The following is a 19,791-nucleotide window of genomic DNA, read 5'->3' as shown; positions in this document are numbered from 1 at the left end:
TGCCTTCCTTCCTTGGGGCCTATCCCTTCCTCCTTCCTTCCTTCCTTCCGTCCTTCCGTATCCTTCCTTCCGTCCTTCCTTCCTTCCCTTCCGTGACCTTCCTTCCTTCCTTCACTGTCCGTCCTATCGCTTCCCGTTCCCTTCCTTCCTTCCTTCCTTCCTTCCTTCCTTCCTTCCTATCGCCGTCCTTCCTTCCTTACTTCCTTCCTTCCTTCCTTCCTTCTCCCTTCCTTCCTTCCGTCCTTCCTATCCTTCGCTTCCTTCCTTCCTTCCTTCCTTCCTTCCTTCCTTCCTCTTCCATGTCCTTACCTTCCTGTCCTTCCGTCCTTCCTGCCCTTCCGTCCTAATCCTTCCTTCCGTTCCTTCCTTCCTTCCTTCCTGTCCTTCCTTCCGTCCTTCCTTCCTTCCTCTTCCTTCCGTCCGTCCTGCCTTCCTTACCTTCCGTTCCTTCCTTCGCCTCCTTCCTTCCTTCATTCCTTCCTTCCTTCCTTCCCTTCCTTCCTTCCTTCCTTGCCCTTCCTTCCTTCCGGTTCCTTCCTTCCTTCCATGTCCGATCCTTGTCCTTCCTTCCATTCCTTCCTTCCTTCCTTCCTTGCCTGTCCGTATCCTTCCTTCCTTCCTTGCCGGTCCTTCCGTTCGTCCTTCCTTCCTACGTTCTCTCCTCCGTCCGTTCCCTTCCTTCCTTCCTTCCTGTCCTTCCGTCTCTTCCTTGCCTTCCTTCCTCCGTCATTCCTTCCTTCCTGTCCTTCCTTCCTTCCTTTCCTTCCTTCCTTCCTTCCTTCTCCTTCCTTCCTTCCTTACCTCCTTCCTTCCTTCCCTTCCTTTTCCTTCCTTCCTCTTCCTCGATCCTTCACTTCCTTCCTTCCTGGGGTCCTGGGGGTCGCGGTTGTCCTTCCTTCCTCCTTCCTGTCCTTGCCTTCCTTCCTTCCTTCCCTTCCTCTCCTTTCCCTTCCTTCCTTCCTTCCTTACCATTCCTTCCTTCCTTCCTTCCTGTCCTGCCTTCCGTCCTTCCTTCGGCTTCCTCCTGTCCTTCCTTCCTTCCTTCCTTCCTTCCTTCCTTTCCGTTCCTTCCTTCCTTCCTTTCCGTTACCTTCCTTCCTGCCCTTCCTTCCTCCTTCCGTCCTTTCCTTCCTTCCTTCCTTCCTTCCTTCCTCGTCCTTCCTTCCTTCCTTCCTTCCTTCCTTCCTTCCCTTCCTTCCGTCCTTACCTTCCTTCCTTCCATTCCTTCCTTCCTGTCCTTCCCTTCCTTCATTCCTTCCTTCTGTCCTTCCTTCCTTCCTCCTTCCCTCGTTCCTTCCTTCTAGTACCTTACCTTCCTTCCCTGCCTTCCTGTCCTTCCTTCCTTCCATTCCGTCCCTCCTATCCTTCCTTCCTTGTCAGTCAAGTTGGTCACTGGGCTGTGCAAGGCAGAACAGATTGGGTCTGCCTCAGAACTCTCAGCAGACTCCTAATGTCATCTTATGTCCTGTAGAAAAGAAGATAATGAAATTGCTAAATACAAGCTGGCTTTGCTTAATAGGAGTGGCAACACAATAAAGATGATATTTGATCCCATGTAGGAGCTATGAAAAAGGCAAGAAACTAGGATTTTTGGACTTGTAGTATTTCATTTTGGTTTGGTTTTGACTGTTTTATTTGTAGTTTTATTGCTATATACTCTACTAAGAATTTGCCTATCTTTCTCATTGGAAAGGACAGGAAGTCTAGACAGTGGATGTCTGCTGTGTTACCTCTTAAGGGTGGCAAAGTCAGTGCTGAGCAGCATTAGTGGCACAACTGAAGCAAAGAGAAAGTCATATCCAAAAGACATAGAGCTCTTATAACTATGTAAGTAAAGGCTGCATTTTCCTCATTATTTCAGAAATGCAAATTCCATGACATTCTCCTCATTTCTCTGTGATACCTGGAGAAGAGTTTGATCTTACTGTCCTTGTCAGCTGTGTTGATTTGTATGTTATTATTTGCAGTACTTTGTTTTGAAATACTCAAGGTAAGGCTACTCAGCACAGACATCTGTGATGTAACCCACCAGCTGCAAGAGGTGACCATTGGAGGTTTTTAAGGGTAAGAGGATGTCTGTGGGAAAAGAAGGCATCTATGAGGATTTGGTTTTCAGTACCTTTTTTTTTTTTTTCCCAGTGCCAGTGATCTCTGTGGAGAAACTAGAAGGAAATAATGGTTGACCATTTTTTTTAAGTTGAATGCTGTAAAATTTTAAAGGCACACCCTTGGTACATACTTACTGAACACTCAAAGCTGTTGGCAGCTGTTGGACAAACCTTCCCTTTTTTTATGGTGTGAACATGTTTTGTCCTGTCATATGTAAAGACAAAAGGACTGCCTTGATTTGTCTTGTGCCTTTTTAGACAGGGAAGAAAATGATGCAAATTATGGACAGGACAAGTCATAAGCCTGCCTTTCTCTGGGTTTTTCATGATCATGAGTGGCTGTAGCCAGCTGGGCTGGACCTTGTCTCAGCTGCCTTTGTATGTTTTGCTTTTCAAAAGTAAGTGCTAAGAAGAGTAGCTGTTTTCTTCTATTTTTGAGCTCCAATAAGGAGAGGTTTTGCATACATGGCCATGTAATCTTCAAGTTTGAAGAGTATTTCCAAAACAGCTTTGTCGTTGCTCTCTCTTTGGTCTTCTGATGCTTGCTTCGTGTTCTCTTAGGACAAAGCAGCTGAATATTCCCTGCACAGACTTTATAATGCATGAAGGTCTTTCTGGCATGTATCAATGCCATACCTATATGTGACCATCATAAAATCTGCTCAGATTTCTTGGCTGATTACTATGATTACTTGTACTATATTCAGAAACAAAGCAAGTCTTAGCATCGCTGGTCCTGAGAGCCTGGAAATCCTTTTACAAGGGTTTAGGAAGAGGGAAAGAAGGGACTGTTGCACAAAAGAGGGAGAGGACTTTCCATTTCCCATTTGTTCTTCTGTAATTTGGGAGGCAGTATTCACTGGTGTAAGAAGGAAGGAGGCTAACACAATGGCTCAAATTTCATAAGCATCATAAAAGTCTAGGCACAAAGCAGCACAGTCTTATTAGTAGAGGAGTGAGGTTGGTAGTCTTCAGCTTCTTAACAAGATGATAGAATTTATGAAGCATCACAGCAGCAGGATGTGGTTGCCTGCAGACTATTCATATAACAAGCCCACTGGGGTCCTATAGTTATTGCCCTTGAATTTGTTTTCCTTTGTTTTCTTTTGTCATCCTCCTGTTTCTCAGGCCTAGCTTCCTGCACTGGAAGAATGACTTTATTATCTTTGATGCCTTGTTGGTGACATTTTCTTTTGGATTTTTTTATTCATTATCATTAGCTAGTTTAGTTTAGCTAGTTCCATTTGGTGTGTCTCTGATTATAGAGGTGCTCACAGAGGTGTGCAATGAAATCTGAGTACTAATCTTCCAGAAAATCCGTGACTGGTGTTCATTCTGAGGTATCCTTTCAATCCAATGTGAGATAAGTGACTAAAATGTGCCTAACCTGAGAGTTCATCTTAAAAGACATCCTGCTTGTTGTAGATCTCAAAAAGTTCTATGAGCTGCTTGGAATAAAAACATTACCCAGACATTATCAAAAAAATAAGAATAAACAATGTGTGCTTTTAAATCATGTATCTGTCATTGACACCATGTAGGTGGTAGCTCTACAACAATCTTTTCCATGGGGAAATAAAATTTAGTGTATCTTTGACCCCCTTCTTTTTGAGGATTTTTGGATACATTGCTGTGCTTCACTAATTTAGCTTCCTGTGGTGAGGGAAGTGAAGTTTATTATCCCTCTTTTTCTTTAATAGAGCAGGAAAGTGAGGCAGTGAAATTAACTGCTGTGCCCAAGGTGGTGCAGGTCTGGTAGGTTCAGAAATAGGAAGTGATTCCCAGGTGCTGATTTTCAAGTGTAAGACAGTCAGTCCCAAGTCCCTGTTTCTGATCTGACTTTTTCTATCATACAGGATGTTTTTAAATATTTTCTTCTTAATTAGGAAAGCTGTGTTTTATATTGTGGAAGCACAACATCCAGATGGGAATAGTATGTGTCAGTACAGCATATTTAATTATTTATAGCTGCTTTCTTTGTTTGATGGTTTGATTTTTATTTATTTTATTTTATTTTTCTACCCAAAGGTTTGATCACTTAAACAGCCTGGAATCAAACATTTGGCAGCGTTTACAAATTATGAAAATGGTTTCTGATTAAGGTGTTCTGTGGGAAAATTAAAGTTGCAGATCAGTACATATGCCGATGACATTCTTCTGAATTTCAGCAGGAGAGAGCTGCTCTGTGGCATGTGCTCTGTATTCCTACCTGTGCTGGCACAGGATACAGGTGGTGTCTCACATATTTTCCCTGTGGTCTTCTCAGGGCTATTGACTGAGTCCTCTCAGTCAAGTGAGATGCAGGTCTGCAAAACACACATTAGACAGTACACAACAAAAAGGTCACTCCCAGTTGCAGCTGAAAAAACTGACAGAATCATGCAGATATCTAAAGCTTATTCTCTATTTAAGAATACTACTGCATTAAAAAAAAAAAAAAAAAAAAAGAAAAATAAAGAAGGAAATTACTTCTGGTTTTGTCTGTATGGGTCTGGGGACCAGTATTTATATTCATAAATATCAGAAATCATATGTTCTTGTCTTCCACTCTTAATTTTCCAGTGTAAACTTTAAAACATAAGATGCTTTCCTGGCATTAGCTTCTTTATGAGTTGAAAATCCATGTGATCCATAATCCAAATACATAAAATGATCACCAGTGTATGCTGCAAACATCTTAATGAAATCTTTTTCACTGGATGATTGCTTACAGAACACTAGCCTTCACTTTTGGGTTTTATCTTTTTAGCTATTTCCTGGTACAGTTCTCAAAAGCTCTAATGACTGAAAAATCCATTCCTATAGGTTACTGAAAAATAAAGGCAGGAATTTACACAACTTCTGCACAGCTTTTTTTCACGATCACATGTATAATATTATTTTCTGACAACAATATTTAGCCAGATTTGCATTTGTTTCAGTTCCCTGTTCAAGGGTGAGGATTGCTGGAGTGCCATACAAATCCCATAAGCTATAAAAAAGCAAATGTGGAATGTCTCTTCTCTACCAGCTGGTAGAAAAGAGAAGCTGTTGGGGCCATATGTGCACAAAGAGAAGGTTCTGCGTGAGAAAAACAGAAGTCAAACACTGGAGATGGTGGCCATAGGACCTGCCATAACTTATAGAAGGCTGGAGGACCCCTGTAGAGCTGGTCCTTCCAGGCACACTTTAGACAAACATGAGTCCAGAACTGGCCATATTTTTGAAGACTGTGGGATAGAAAAAAGGAGTAGTGTTGTGGGCATGTGATGCTGGACCTGGCTCTGCCTCAAGGATGCAGATGGGAAAATAGTTTGCCCCATGCTTCCTGGCACTTGGATGGAAAATCAGAGAGACCCATATTCATTTTGGCTTCATTGAAAACACACAGTAGAATAAACATTCATAGTTGGCAAATGGAAAGGTTTTAAATTGATGATGGAAGAAACATTCATTTCCAAGCTTCTGAGCGAGCTATTAAAATCAACAGAGTAAAGACAAAATCCCTGGCACTGAAAATGAAAGGAACAGTCTTTGTATCTTCTTAGTTAAAACTTGGCAAAACAAATCTAAAGTAGTGGTTTCAGATTTCCATGTGCACTAACTGTGCCAACTTTTTTCTCAGGGTTGCCATGACAGAAAGTTCATCCTACTTGCTCAGTGCTTTTTCCACTAACGTTTCAAATTAGAAGTTAATTTAAGCAAAAAAGCTAGATCTTATATCAGCACTGACATGCATTTCTTTGTTTTGCACTGTTGAATGGTCCAGGCTTTTCATTAAAATACACTTTTTTGAAAAAAGCTCCTCTCCATTTAATTGACATTGGAGTTAGTGCAGTAAATAGAATAATGATGTTTGCCCAGTAATGGTGTAGTATTTCTACCTACACTAGTCAGTGGACTTTTGCAAGAGGATGGAAATCCACTAATTTCAAAAACAAGGGAATTTGTGAACAGCAGATTCTCTCCTCCTGCCCTCCATCCCAAATGTCATTATCTATGGCTATACATTAGCAATCAATTTCACATTATGACCAGTATTTTCATGACCATCAAAATTTTCTTAATTCTCTACAGGTTAAAGTAGCTTTTTTATTATATGAAAAGGTGAAATATAACAGAAGAAAATTTTGAAAGAAAATTATAGTTGTTTTTTGGAAACTTACACAACCCGGATACATCACTGCCAGTATGATTTTATAGGATGAATAAAATATACCTGTTATGATGTATTCTTTTATGAATTTTCTATATTTTTGGAGCAAATTCTGGAGGATTCTTCTAGAATTCTTAAAAGGATGCCATTAATAGCAGGTGTATTTAATATGTATAACAACCTCAATGCATTGGTATTGTTTTGTAGTATCATTGAGATTTGGTATAGCTAACACAGCTGATGAGTCACAAACTCTTATTTGAAGTATTTTATTATTCTGAATAATAAAATTAGGGCAGCATTGCCTTAAGGAAGGCAAAGACTAGCCTCTTGTTAGTTTTTTCAGAAAATCACAGATTAGCAACTAAACTCTGCTTTTCCTATATTAGCTTCTCTGGGAAAACAAGTATTTTCATTGATCAGGGTAATAAGGTATTAGTTAGTTACTGCATCAAAAGGGTGCCAATATTCTGCTCAGACTGAATATGTGTATATAAATAGTCAATCATTTTTGAGTATATTTTTTGCCAGTTAAAATTCTTCCTTTACATCCTTTAGATTTTGTTCTCATCCATAACTGGAGACTCTGGCTTCATGTAAATAAATACATTATTTTAGTAGAAGTTATTTTATTAATGGCTGTGTGCTCCTTTCAAATTAAAAATAATTAACCTTGAAGAAGCTACTTAAGAGCCAAAGTAAGATCTAGATGGAGTTTGCTTAAAGGACTTCTATTAACTGCTACTTTTCAGTGTACAAAAATATACAAATTATCAAAGAGCATGTGGTTTTGGAAGCCATGAAGTGTACAGTGCATTGACTGGGTAGCGCAATGCAGCTGCTTTTCTGGACTCCCCAGTTCTTCTCTTCAGCTGTGCTTGGGGCTCATCCTAACAGAAGTGTGACTGGCTTCACACCCTGACAATGAGGATTGACCATAAAATCTTCCCCTTAAATCTCCCACCCAAGTTCTTTATTGATGAGCAGTTGAGTATGCAGCAGTATGTGAATAACCAATTGTTTATTTCACCAGTGAGCAGGAAATTGGTAGATTGGAGCACATAAGCACCCAAAGAGCAGCTAATTATCTGTTGCTGCACAAAGGTGACAGATGCCAAGCACAGCCAAACTAGGAGTAGCATCTGAAGCATCAAGATGTTTGGCTGATGAACTGTAGAGACAGGAAAGAAATCTCACATTCAGCCACTCTTATTTTACTGCAGACTAAAACTGAGCAGTCAGTCCATCTGTGCCAAATATAAGTCTGTCTGTACCCAAATACTACAGGCAGATTGCTTCAAACTGACCTGCAGTCAGCTTAAATATTACAAAAAGAAAACAGCTACATGTATTATGGTATGTTTTGAAATGCACATAACTATATGCAATGTTCTAATTATGCATGGCTTATAATAAAAATAATGGAAGATTCTTAAAGACAGCAAAATAGAGTTACTGTGAGTCAACAGTAGGCAAACAGCAGGTACCCTGCTGGTGGCACATATATTCAGGAATAGCTTGTGGTATGACAGATGACCAAATTAAGGTTCACTTTTCAGCTCTTCTATAATTTCTCGTGTGGAGGTAGTTGCATAGTCTAGAGAAACACTGATCCCTCATCTAAAGAAAGAACACCTCTATCTTCTGCTCACATAGTAATTGTACAACACCTGGCACAGCCTGTGCTCGAGATAGTTTCTGACAACAGCTATTAAAGCAATGCTCTTTGTGAGTCAGACAAAGCTTTTCAGTCCATTTTTATTCTTCTGTGCCTGGTGAGGAATACCACATTCAACATGGTACTGCATTTGTGTCCTAACTGGTGAGGAGTGGTGTTCAATCCCTACACAGGGACTGGGAGCATTGCAGACATGTTTTGTTTTGCTTTGTATTCTCTCCCGTCTTTTTTACCCTATTACTGCTATTTCTAATTTTTCATGTCTTGGTAAAAGCAGAAGTTCAAGGCTATATTGAGAAAAACAGGGCCTGTTACCAGGATTGAAGCTCAAGCCACTGCTCCAGCAAAGAATTTGTGTGGAACAAGGTAGAACTGCCATTTTTGCACCTGGTTCTTGTACTTGCTGTTGTAGTTTTATTGATTGTAAAGAGAAGAAGTGGGCTGTGCTGCATTTTTTGCCCCCTTTCTCCTTATAGAGTTGCTGTTTTCTGAGTCATTTCATAGCCTCTTCCCACTGCTGTTAGCTAACTTCTTTGGCTGGAATTCATACACAAAAAGACTCTTAGAGTTCTTAATAGAAAACAGAGTTTCAAGCAGTTTTCTTTTGGAAAAGACTGGAAGTGAAAATTGATGGAAACATGGCTACAATGAGCATCTGAGACATGAAAGCAAACACTCATACCAAGTCACCAGCTGGACTCTGTAGTCTGTATTGTTCCCACAATTTGAAGATGGGAGAATGTGACATTATCCTGTTCCATTCTTTTCACAAACTTGGCCTACAGACTCTTTTAAACCACAAACATTTTGATCTGCTATTTGATTGCATTATTTAAAAAACCCAACACAAACACACACATGTACAAAATACCTGTTGCATTTCACTTACAGTAATTTCACTTTTATTTAAGGAAACATCACGCACTTCAAAGATTCTTTGGAGACACTTCTTGTAATTCCCAATCTTCAAAGAACCATTGCTATAGCTATAACTGGATATATATTTCTTTGTCCAAAGAGCCATTTAACATAAACAATTACAGAAGATGTAACTGCAGATTTATTTATTTGAAGGAAAGAATGCAAAATCACTCTGAAGCCACCAAGCACTTCAACAAGCTCCTCTTGGCGAGACTTTGTCCCAAGGCCTTATAGAGGCACACTGTCAGGAGAAATGGCAGAATACCTGGTGGACTGGGGACCTGTGACTCTCTGAAATGTAGGACAGGATTTTGCACAACCTCTTCCAAGGCTTCTGGGGCTGTATGATGCTGCACTTCTTTTTCTACAAGTACTGCTACTCTGAGTATGTCAAACACTTAGTCTGCATAAGTACCATTGAAATTATGGTTCCCATCAGTGTTAGAGCATCTGAAAGAGTAACGGGGAGCATAAATAAGATGCAGTTCTTCTCATTAAAGGTTGTATGTGCAGAAAATGCCCAGATTTTGTCTTATATCCATTATAAATCATGGTCATTGTTCTCTGAATCAGCAGGCAATTGTTTCAAAGTTAATTTTTTGTGTCATTCATCCATTCCTTGTCATATCCCTTCAGCTGTGAAATCTTACATTGGGTCCTGATGGCCTTTAAATTATAATCTTTTCACTGTCAATTAGCTTCTTGCTAAGGAGTACTGAAGAATTTTTCCCACAAGTTTGGGGGTTATCTTAAAATCTGGTCCACAGGAACATCATTATGGGGTCAATATGGTCTGGAAATCCACTCTGTAGGAATATCATGCCAATCAAATTGATTTTCTATTCTGTTCTTAGACATAAGGACTTAATCGTAAGATCCTACCCCCAGTCTGTGAGTCATGTTTTCACAAAAAAAAAAAAAAAAAAATTGGCTGATAAAATTTAGGAATTTACCATATCTAGATTACTTGTTTGACACACAGACTTTGGCATTCAAACACTTATGGTGTTGTCATACTATGCTAAATTGCCTGTCTCTGAATGAGAATCCCAAGACAAGACATCCTGATTGATCCCCTGTGTCTTGATGATACCCTGACTCCTGTTAATGTTTCAACCATTTGTACAATATGAGACCTAAGGTCTCATTTGAACTGAAAAAGCAAATGGCTCATTAAAGTCTAATTTCTTCAGCTTGTTCTTGCCTTTGGGCATTTTAAATAGGTTAATGCAATTTTTACAGTATGCTCAGGGAACTTTACTCACAGAATGTTGTCATAAACTAGAGGAAAATAGCCCCTAGATTATCTTAAAATGGGAATTATTCTAAACATATTTGTCCTGATACTTAGTCAAGCTCTCCACCCTAGAAATGTTTCCTTTTTTTTTTTTTTTTTTCTTAAGATTTTAGTGGATTTTTGTACATTTTAAAGTTTGATAAGGAAAAAAAAAATCAGATTTATTTAATGCAGTGGATCATTTTTCAGGGAAGCTCCGGTATTCATCAAAATGTAGAGACACCACAGGCACCATATAAATTATGATGGTTTTCTTCTTAATACTTCCTTTTTATTGCCTACATTCTTTAAAGTGAATTTAGTGCTCATGAGCGATGCTGGATATGACAACACTAGAAAGTGAAGCCCTGTGTTTCTCTGCAGAAATGGTGCAGAGGACTATTGGCAATACAAGTTTCTCCCCATAACCCCATTCTGTGTTTTGCAGCTGTAACCTTGAGGGATCACCTTTAGGAACAAGGTATACTCTTTCCATTCTTAGCCTCTCTGCTGAAAGTGCAAATAAAGATGTCAATTGATGCCATTCAAGACCATAGTCTTTTTGATCTTCCTCATTAGATGTTTTGAGACCATCAATTTTTGTTGCGAGGCCTTGACTGTGTGGCAAACTTCTTCCAAGGCAGCCAGGCTCTCTGTGGATATATGTGTGTGAATATGACTTCTATACATTTAAAGCATCTTCTGTATGGTAGAAAACATGCAAAAGCACCATTAAAGTGCAATGACTTTTGTTCCATACATTGACCTAGGCTGAATTTGAACCAGTGACTTAGAAGTAATATGCTCTGTATCCCATTACTAATCTCTTCAGCCACAAGTCCAACCCTCCAGGGATTTTTTTTTTTTTTTTTTTTTTTTTTTTTTTTTTTTTTTTTTTGCACAAAGAGGATGCTAGCATATTTAAAAGAAGTCACATTTTGCTCTCAAAAAGAAAATGTGAGCATATGGAAAAACACGGGTATTTGGCTAACCCAGTGCTCATTACCCAGGAGGGAGAGAATGCAAATGCATGCTCGCATTAGATTGTTCAGTGCGTGTATTCAATCTTTAGAAATCTGTCTCAAAGAAAAGAAAGGCATAAACCTCATTAGAAGAGAAACAACAGGGTGGAAAAAAAAGCGAGCCGTGTCAGCTCAAACGCAAGCCCAGATGCTTAAGTTAGTTACACTTTTCAGTTTAAGGCAATGCAAATCCATTCTCCATTACTGGGGAAGTGGAAAAAGGCATTAAGCCCTTGAAATGGCAGGAGTCAAGTTCTGTGCTCAGTCAAATAGGAAAAGGTTTAATGTATGATTTTCATCTTTTTAGTCCATTGTACATTGTATCAAGGCACTGAAGAACAACTTTGCAATTACATAAACAGGAGGAGAGAAGCTAGAGTGGCACAAATGTTTGCAAGCTAAAATTGTTTCTTATTCCTTCTACCCCTTCTTCCTCTTTACACAGAAACAAACATCCACAAAACATTAATAAAATAAATCAGACATTATGTGAAGCTTATCCACAAGAGCAGATTCTAGATACAATTTGAATCCCTGAATATTAATCTGAACTTCTGCCAAGCACTGTAGAGGTCTTAAGAATCTGAGTTTATATTGTGAAGGAAAGGTGAAAAAGGAGTCCTAATTTTAAATTGTTTTTATTATATAAATATCTGTGGGCACACTTATGTTCCTTGCTTTTTAGAGAATCGTGATTAAACTTTAAAATGTATGTTTTAACCTGAAGTATAACCAGGGATATTCCCCTACTTATGTCACAATACGTTAGCCAGAGGCAGCAGACAATTGCTACTATTTTCTGTTAATCAGGCTTGGGAATGAAGACAGAGCCTCTTCAGTTTGCCCACGATGACAAAGCTTCAGTCATCCCCCTGTCATGGATCAGACTGCTTCTTTCAGCATGGTTGCCTCAGAGGTGAATTTTCCCCATTGTAACACTCTACTTGGCAGAAGGGCATTTTCATTTCATTTCAGTTTCCTGTGCAGGTAACCAGCAGAGGAATAGAATATGAAATGACACATTTTGTGTGAATATTGTAAATGCATGGCAACACAATGCCTAAGGTATCCCCCAAAGAAAGTCAAGGAGGAGTGTTTACTTTAGGTCATAACTATCTCTAGTCCACAAAGTAGCTTGAGATCTGTAAATAGTATTGCAGTAGATGGCCTAGGAGGACAGAAAGTTTGCTTTCACTGCCTCTTGACCATTGATTTCTACCACTTAACTTAATGTCTCTTATTCTACTGTAAATGCTTTGATTCTATAAGTATAATCTGCTTAAAGTAGTATCATAAACTGTGGGATGATCTCACAGGAAGTCTGCCACAACATCACACCAAGCAAGAATTTTCTTGAACCATAGGTTTTAAAACCCCTGGAGCCATTGTCTCTTCATAGATATTAGTTATATTTACTTGGATACCTAGTATATGTTCGACATGTATTTTTTTAGGGAGAGTTGAAATGTCATGCAGCTTTTGTGGATTTTCCTCACAGATTTTCATAGCTTGCATACATATTAAGTCTCTCTTTTAAAGTGATGTACTTTATGTTGACCTTGTTAACTAAAGAACTTTCTGCAATTCTTTGCAAGCCTTTTTAATTCTTGAATGCAATTGTGAAAGTAGCACTTTTCACTAAAATATGTCAAAATTTTATCCAGCTGTTAGCCAGTAAGTCATAAAAAAGATTCCTGTGAGGTAGGCAGTGCATGTTATCTTTTATACATGCAGACATAGCACTGTTGTACCACCTGAAATTCCATCAGGCTCCAAGCTCTGCAGAAAGTGACAAATGCTAGACAGGTATACGATTTATAATGGATGAGCTATGCAAGCAAGCTCTGGGAGTTGGATTGGGTTTGATTGCAAACAATAATATGACACAACCCCTGCTGTGGATAGTACACACACTGTGAGAGGCAGTGCAGTCGGGCAGCATGAACACCAGACTGCAGGCATGATCCAGAGCCCTAAATCCACCTTCACTGTACACCTACTGTGTGGCTTTCAGAACACCTTTTCTGTTCTGACTGTCCTTCTTCCTGTTCTTGCTGAACATGTTTAGCAACACCATGTTCAACAATCATACCTCTCTAAGCCACATCAATGCAATTTATAGCTCAGCATGATGATGGGCTTCAGACAGGGTTTTACATGAATTTACATGGAATTACATGAAAACACAAGAAGTTGAATATTTGAATAATTTTGTGCAGTTACTGGCAATAAACTTAGAAATTTTTCCATGGAGTAACTATACTTCATTAATCAGATTATCTTTCAGGGAATATCTCCTACCCCAGCAAGAATGTTTTCATTTCCAGTACAAAAGTGAATGGTAGAGATATCTATCTTCCTGCATCCACCAACATTCAAGTATTGAGCAGTACTGAAAGCAAAGCTTTTCCAGTCCTAGATGAGAGGTGGTTGTGTCTCCTCCTGTCCAGTTGTGCACATACAACATAAAATGGTGCTTCATCCCTCTCCATGAGCCATGTGGATTAGAAGCTATGCTTCTGTGGGATGTAATTTACTTTGTTTCTATATTGGAATCTCTAAATGCAGTAAGGGTCAGTGTGAAGGTTCTGGTTATCAGTGGTTCATCCAGTCTGCTAAGCTATCACAGGTGAAGAAATGGCCTGCACAATAGAAATAACTGGTCTAGATTTCTTACTGTACTTCCACTCACTACCCAGCTGGCTTTGGGGTATTTAGGTATGAATTCTCATTGGGAAATTGATGGGAGTGTTCACTTACTTCTCCATTTCTTTTGCATCGGATACCATGCATGTTTTTAATCTGATGGTCACTCTGCTTTGTGTTGAAGCAAAAAACTTCTTTGAATAACTTTCTTGACAGAAATACATTTGTGTTATCAGTCCTCCTTTGTATTATTAGGATTCTTTGTTGAAATCACATATACATGGCTATAATTCTTGTTAAGGCATATTTCTAGTTTGATTCCTGCATCTGTTGAAAGAAAATTTAGATTAACTATGAGCTGGGAATGCAAAGCCAACAGCTCTTCCTATCAAGTCTTACACTTTTCCTTCTGAAAGCCTTTTCTGGCTTACTCTTTCTGCCTCATCTTTGTCCATTTTATTTTCTTTTTTGTTTTTCTTATTCCAGTTTATGGCTCATTGATTTCATAAGTTGTACCAAGACCTCCGGTTCAGCCTCAGGGCATAGACATCTATAAAGCTGAAATAAGGATATTGGCATGAAAAGAAAGTGGAGATGACTTGGCTTTATCTGCCAGTCCACAAATAACTTGTTCAACAGAGTTTCTGGCCATGAAATCTGAGTGCCATTTTAAAAATAACAAATTTAATTCATTCTCAGTTTACTTTTGCTTCTGTGAATAGAAATTAGGGTGGTGCTGGCAAAGTAGTATACAGAGTGAAAAATATCATAATGACCTTGCAAGTTGTTTCTCTTGGGATCTTATAGCTAACTAATTCAGCCCTTAAGATGTTGATTAATATGGATATGGCTGGAGACCAAGGTGGTTTATTTAGGGCATAATCCCAGAAAGCATCAGTCTTCTGTGATGCTCTTGCTGCTGCTTAAAGCTGTTCTTCCTTAGTGACATCCCTATGAAAACTTCCAGTCTTCCTGAATTTAATGAATGTCCTAGTCAGTTTGAAAGTGTCTCTGGGATATAAAGTTTGCTCCTTTGTCCCAGCAGGTTGGTGTGAGCCACGCACTTCCAAACACCACATTTGAAGCATATGCTAGCAAAACACAACAGACCTTCACTATCAGCAGTAAGTGAGCAGAGCAAGTTACAAGAAGGAATTTATAGCTTTTAGATGTGAATTATAAGGAGCAGTTCTTATTTCAGAGACACACACATTTTATTAGGTATATTTTGCTCCCTAGGCATTGCACAAGAAATTTCACAGCTGAATGTTTTATTTCCTGATACCTACTGCATAATGACATGACAAAGTTCTTTTCAGAGCATCCTTTATTTTATGACTATGGCTTTCTCCTCCTTTGTATAACAGCATTGGTTCATGTTATGAGTTCTTGCTATACTTACAAGTACAGTGATAATCTGTTCCTCTCCTCTCTAGGCAGATAATATTCCCAATGGCTTCACTAGTAAGCTTGTCTGAGCACAGAATCCTGGTCAGCTCTGAGCTCCATCCTGTGGGCAGGTCTCTAGCCCTTTCAAAAGTTTGCCTTCATTGCCCCCAGGGAAATCTGGCTCTTTACCACAGAATAATAGAGGCAGAACCACATGCTATTATTGATGGTAAGAATTTCCTCCCACATCCTGAAGTCTAAGGCCAGCTGTCCTCACTAAGCAGAATGCCCCTCAAAGTAACAGAACTAGAATTTTATCCAGAATACTTTCAACACAGTAGGTAATACTGAAACTTGTATAACTCCCTTCCCTCTCTTCATTTCACAGCTACCTCATCCCTGAACTCCCAGCTTCAACAGCTTCAGCATCTTCAGCAGCTCCAGCATCAACAGCAGCAGCAGCAGCAAAGCCAGCAGCAGCAGCAAGCTCAGCAGGCACAGACTCCACAGCCAACCCAGCAGACCCAGCAATCACAGCCACAGCCATCAGCACCACCACAGCAGAGCCAAACACAGCCCCAGAGCCAGAGCCAACCACCTCCAGCCTCACAGTCCTCCAGCTCCCCTCAGAAACCCAGCCAGTCACCAGGGCATGGCCTTCCATCTCCTCTCACTTCACCAAATCCATTGCAGGTAGGATGCTACTTACAAATCCCTAAAGGTCTAAAACCAGCATGTGCATTCTTTCTCACTGCAAGGGGAAACCAAGTGAAGGTTGTGCCTTCTGACCACACAAGCTGAGAAATTCCACATTGTATTACTCAATCCTTATGGGCATTCAGCTTGGAACAGCTAAAAGGGTGATAAACCAGAAAAGCTTACCTAATGATGATTCTAGGATGCTGCTTCCTGAAGAGTAGATGTCTTTTGCTTTTAAAGTCCATATTGTAAAACCCATAGAAAACTCTCTAATTTTTTTCCACAGATTCATGTGATGTTCACAAAAGGCATTTGGCCAACAGTCACCCTTTATGACAACTTATGTGGATAACAATATTAGCTGTTCATTAGGAGACCATCCTGACTGTCAGCTTCTGCTGATGGACATGTGCAAGGGGTAGATGCTTTACCTCTCCTCTTGAAATCACAGTCCTAATTTTTACCCTGCTAATAATCAAATACTTCTGCTAAGGGCCTTAATGTAGATTCCAAAGCTAAGGATGCCATTTATTGCCATTCATAGATGCTTGCTCCAATGACATGGGTTTTTTTTAATAGGCCAACAGCTATCACATCCATTATGATGCTCTGCCTATCTTAGAAGCCCTGGGCAGAAACAGGAGAGCCCTGGTCCAGTGATCCTATGTTCTTAGAGTTGGGTGTTCTGGCACCATGTGTCATGCTACATTCTCACTGTGCAAGAACAGCTTTGACTGTACCCATAAGTAGTGTGATTCTGAACACCAGGGGAGTCTGTGAAGCGAGTGGGGTCTTATTCACTAGGCAGTGAAAATGCACTTAGAAACCAGAAAAGTCTCTATCAACTTAAATCTTTAAATTTTGAGACACTACTTAAAATGTTTTATCCACACTGATGGATTTGGATCCATTTCCTGCAGAAATAAAACTGCATTAGCTTAATAATTAAACAATCCTTTTTTAGACAATTAAGGGAATTGGTTTACAAAAAGCTTTTCTTGCATGTGGCCAGTTAAACCTGCATTAATCTGAGCTTCAGCTAAATTGCATCAAATCGGATTTTTAAAAAGGGTTTAGATAATAGACTTATAAGTCTGAAAGAGATGTGTCCTTGCTTGCTGAAGTTTTTCTTAGAGAATAATGTTTCTAGAGCTTCTTCTCTGTATTGTCTTAAGGAGTACATATGCATCACTTAATGCCCAATCTATCATGTTAGTGAGTGCTTTGGGGCTTTTTTGTATGCAGATTATTGACATACAGAGACACAGATCTTTTCAGGGGAGTTTCTGTTACATTTTATTATCTTGGTACAGCTTTAGTGTATGCAGACATTGTATACATAATATTTTGCTAAAACTGCCTGCTAAATATTGTGTTTCAAAAGTAATTAAGTTCTTCAAACAAAGCAAATGCACACAAATTAGAGTTGGAGTAGGAAAGAAGTGGGATTATCTCAGACAACATATCTCGAGAGGGTTGTACGAACACTGAATCTGGGGTTTTTACTCTTACATAGTTTTTGGTCCCAATGTAAATCTCAGATGCATGTGAATATTTCCAGTCTCATCTGTGATCTACAGGTGCTTTCTATTGTTAGCTTCTCTGGGTCATCTCTCATTTCGGAAGTACAAGAAAAGTAAGTAAAAACTTTCCTGGTAGATGACAATGCTTGTACACAGATACCTTGGCATATCTCACTCTTTAGTATCTTTATGCTCACATCTACCCATTTGAGGGCAGTCTGCATGTGTCAGACTCAACAGAAGTGAAAGAAGAGAGCCAAGTACTCGGAGGTGTTTTTGGTTCAGACACTATGCCTTGAAGGTTTTAGGAATTGGGATTTCACTTAATGAAATACACCAGTGTGAGAGGTCTGGCATTTTCCCTGGGCTGAGCTCAGCCAGTGCTGCCAAGCCAGCAGCACTGGGATACTTCCAGAACAGCAGTGAAGGAATTAGAAGTCATTAAATGTTAATTCTGACTCAGCATTAAAAACTTGCTGATAAATTGTGGGATAAGTCATTTTAATGGTCTTTCCTCTCTGACCTACACCATTTAAATAGCCATTAAATCCCAAAGTTTGTTCACAGATACAAATATGCTGTGTACTGATAATCAGAAGAGAAGCCAGAAATGAGCACACTACTTCAGCCCTCACCTTAAGCAGTGCATGTAGGGTCATTCCTTTGGCACTCTAGCCATCTCTACAGCATTTCTACAGCAAGTGTAATACTGCTCAAGCTTCCCTAGAGATAATTAAAACTTGAAGCATGTTTTGTAATATTACCAGAAATTCTGAGATACTTTTATATGCAGAAATCTTTCCAGAGGAGCTGATGTTATACTTTTTATATGGTTGTTTGGGTACTTTTCTAAATCTGAGCAGTAGTAAGATCTCCTCCATGAAATTTGTCTTTCCCTTCTAAATGCTGGATCTGAATTTATTTTCTTTCACACAGGCAATTAAAAAAAAAAACAAACAAAAGGAGGGAGCACATGTTTGGCAGCAGTTCCTTGTAATAGCTGCTTAGAATACGGATTTTAAAATGTTCAATTCTCCAACTTAAAAACCAACCTAAAACAAAAGTCAGAGGTATTACGTCCTCTAGGGTAATGTTCTTCATGAACTAGAGTGAAATGGATTTTGTTTGAAGAATATTAAGGGAATAAAGAACAACTAAGTTAAAGTTTGACAGCTAAAATTTCATTTCTGAATTCTTGGCTTTTTTCATGTGGGCTTTATCCTCTTACATTATTCAGGATCTGTCTGAAAGATATTAGTTTAAAAAAATGCAACCTCAAAAAATTGTCACAGAAAGTCAGTAATTCAGGTGGATGATTGTGTTTGTTTCAAAAAACTGAAGGATAACAGCAATTACACCTCAAATTGTACAGATGCTGTCATGTCCTTCAGAAGGCAAATTAAATGAAAGTGACTTGCTTAGGTATACCTTGGTGAGGTACTTTGCTAGCTGATCAGAAATTAATAATGCTGGTGCAGTGTACACCAGCTAATAGTCTCAGAATTATTCTTGTCAGATTATTCTGTAATACTCTGCTCTAATTTTATCACTATTCTTTATATGATTCAGTGGGCTAAATTGCAGTTACAAAACTACTTTTTATGGGGTCTTTTAATGATTATGTAGAAAGATGTAAAACCTCCCTTTAGGTTTCAGGACATGAAATTTTTGCTAACATTAATGAAGAAGCTCCAGATTTACACTGGTAAAAGCCAAACACTGCAGAGCCAGGGTCATTGTTGATTTGCAAGAGACAGCAACCAGAGAAGAATTTTTAAAAGCTGAGCTCTCTTTCAGGAAGTGCTGGGTCAGGCAGATGACAGAAGACTTTCATCCCTCCCTCCTAAAATGGTGAAATTCCTCATGAAGATAATCATAGTCTGATGTTTATTTTCATTTTGTCAATTGATTGATGAGCATAGTACTAAGTAGATAATTATTCTGTTTGACTACCAGAATGAGGAACTTTCTACCAGCAAAATACATTTAGCTGGCTCCAAAAAAAGGTTAGCTTCTGGTGCTGACACTCACTGTATATTTTAGAGATATGGACAAGATGAATGTACACATAGCCAGACCTGCAAAGGGAGAGCTACACTATAGGAATAGAAGAATTCTCAATGATTTCTACTGTTCTGTTTGTGTGTGAATAGGAACAGACAAACAGGAAATCCCCCAGAGATTTTCTTACTGTAAAATTATTCTGACCGTTTTCAGAACTCTTTCCTGAAGAGTCTCTTTTGTCACAGAAGTCTGCCTACAATAACTGTAGCTGATGGAAGATGATGAGTGAGAAAAAAATAACAATAAAAATAGGGAAGAAGGGAAGTGAGGAGATGACAACAGCACAAAAATCTTCTAAGTAACAGCAAACTTTAGGATGCCAAAACTAGA

The 19,791-nt window shown here is 39.0% G+C and overlaps 1 protein-coding gene across 4 annotated transcripts in view; it reads left to right on the top strand.

Moving 5' to 3' along the window:
• POU6F2 (POU class 6 homeobox 2) overlaps nt 1-19,791 on the top strand; it is a 306,702-nt gene that overhangs the window by 197,789 nt on the left and 89,122 nt on the right. For all 4 annotated transcript variants that reach the window (XM_079301926.1, XM_079301927.1, XM_079301928.1 and 1 more), the window contains one exon: nt 15,564-15,868. In XM_079301926.1, the coding sequence (XP_079158052.1) occupies nt 15,564-15,868 (305 nt within the window). The remainder of the gene's footprint in view (nt 1-15,563; nt 15,869-19,791) is intronic.

Source organism: Erithacus rubecula (assembly GCF_903797595.1).
Source record: "Erithacus rubecula genome assembly, chromosome: 3".
NCBI lineage: Eukaryota > Metazoa > Chordata > Aves > Passeriformes > Muscicapidae > Erithacus > Erithacus rubecula.
This window is presented reverse-complemented; position numbering and strand designations above follow the sequence as displayed.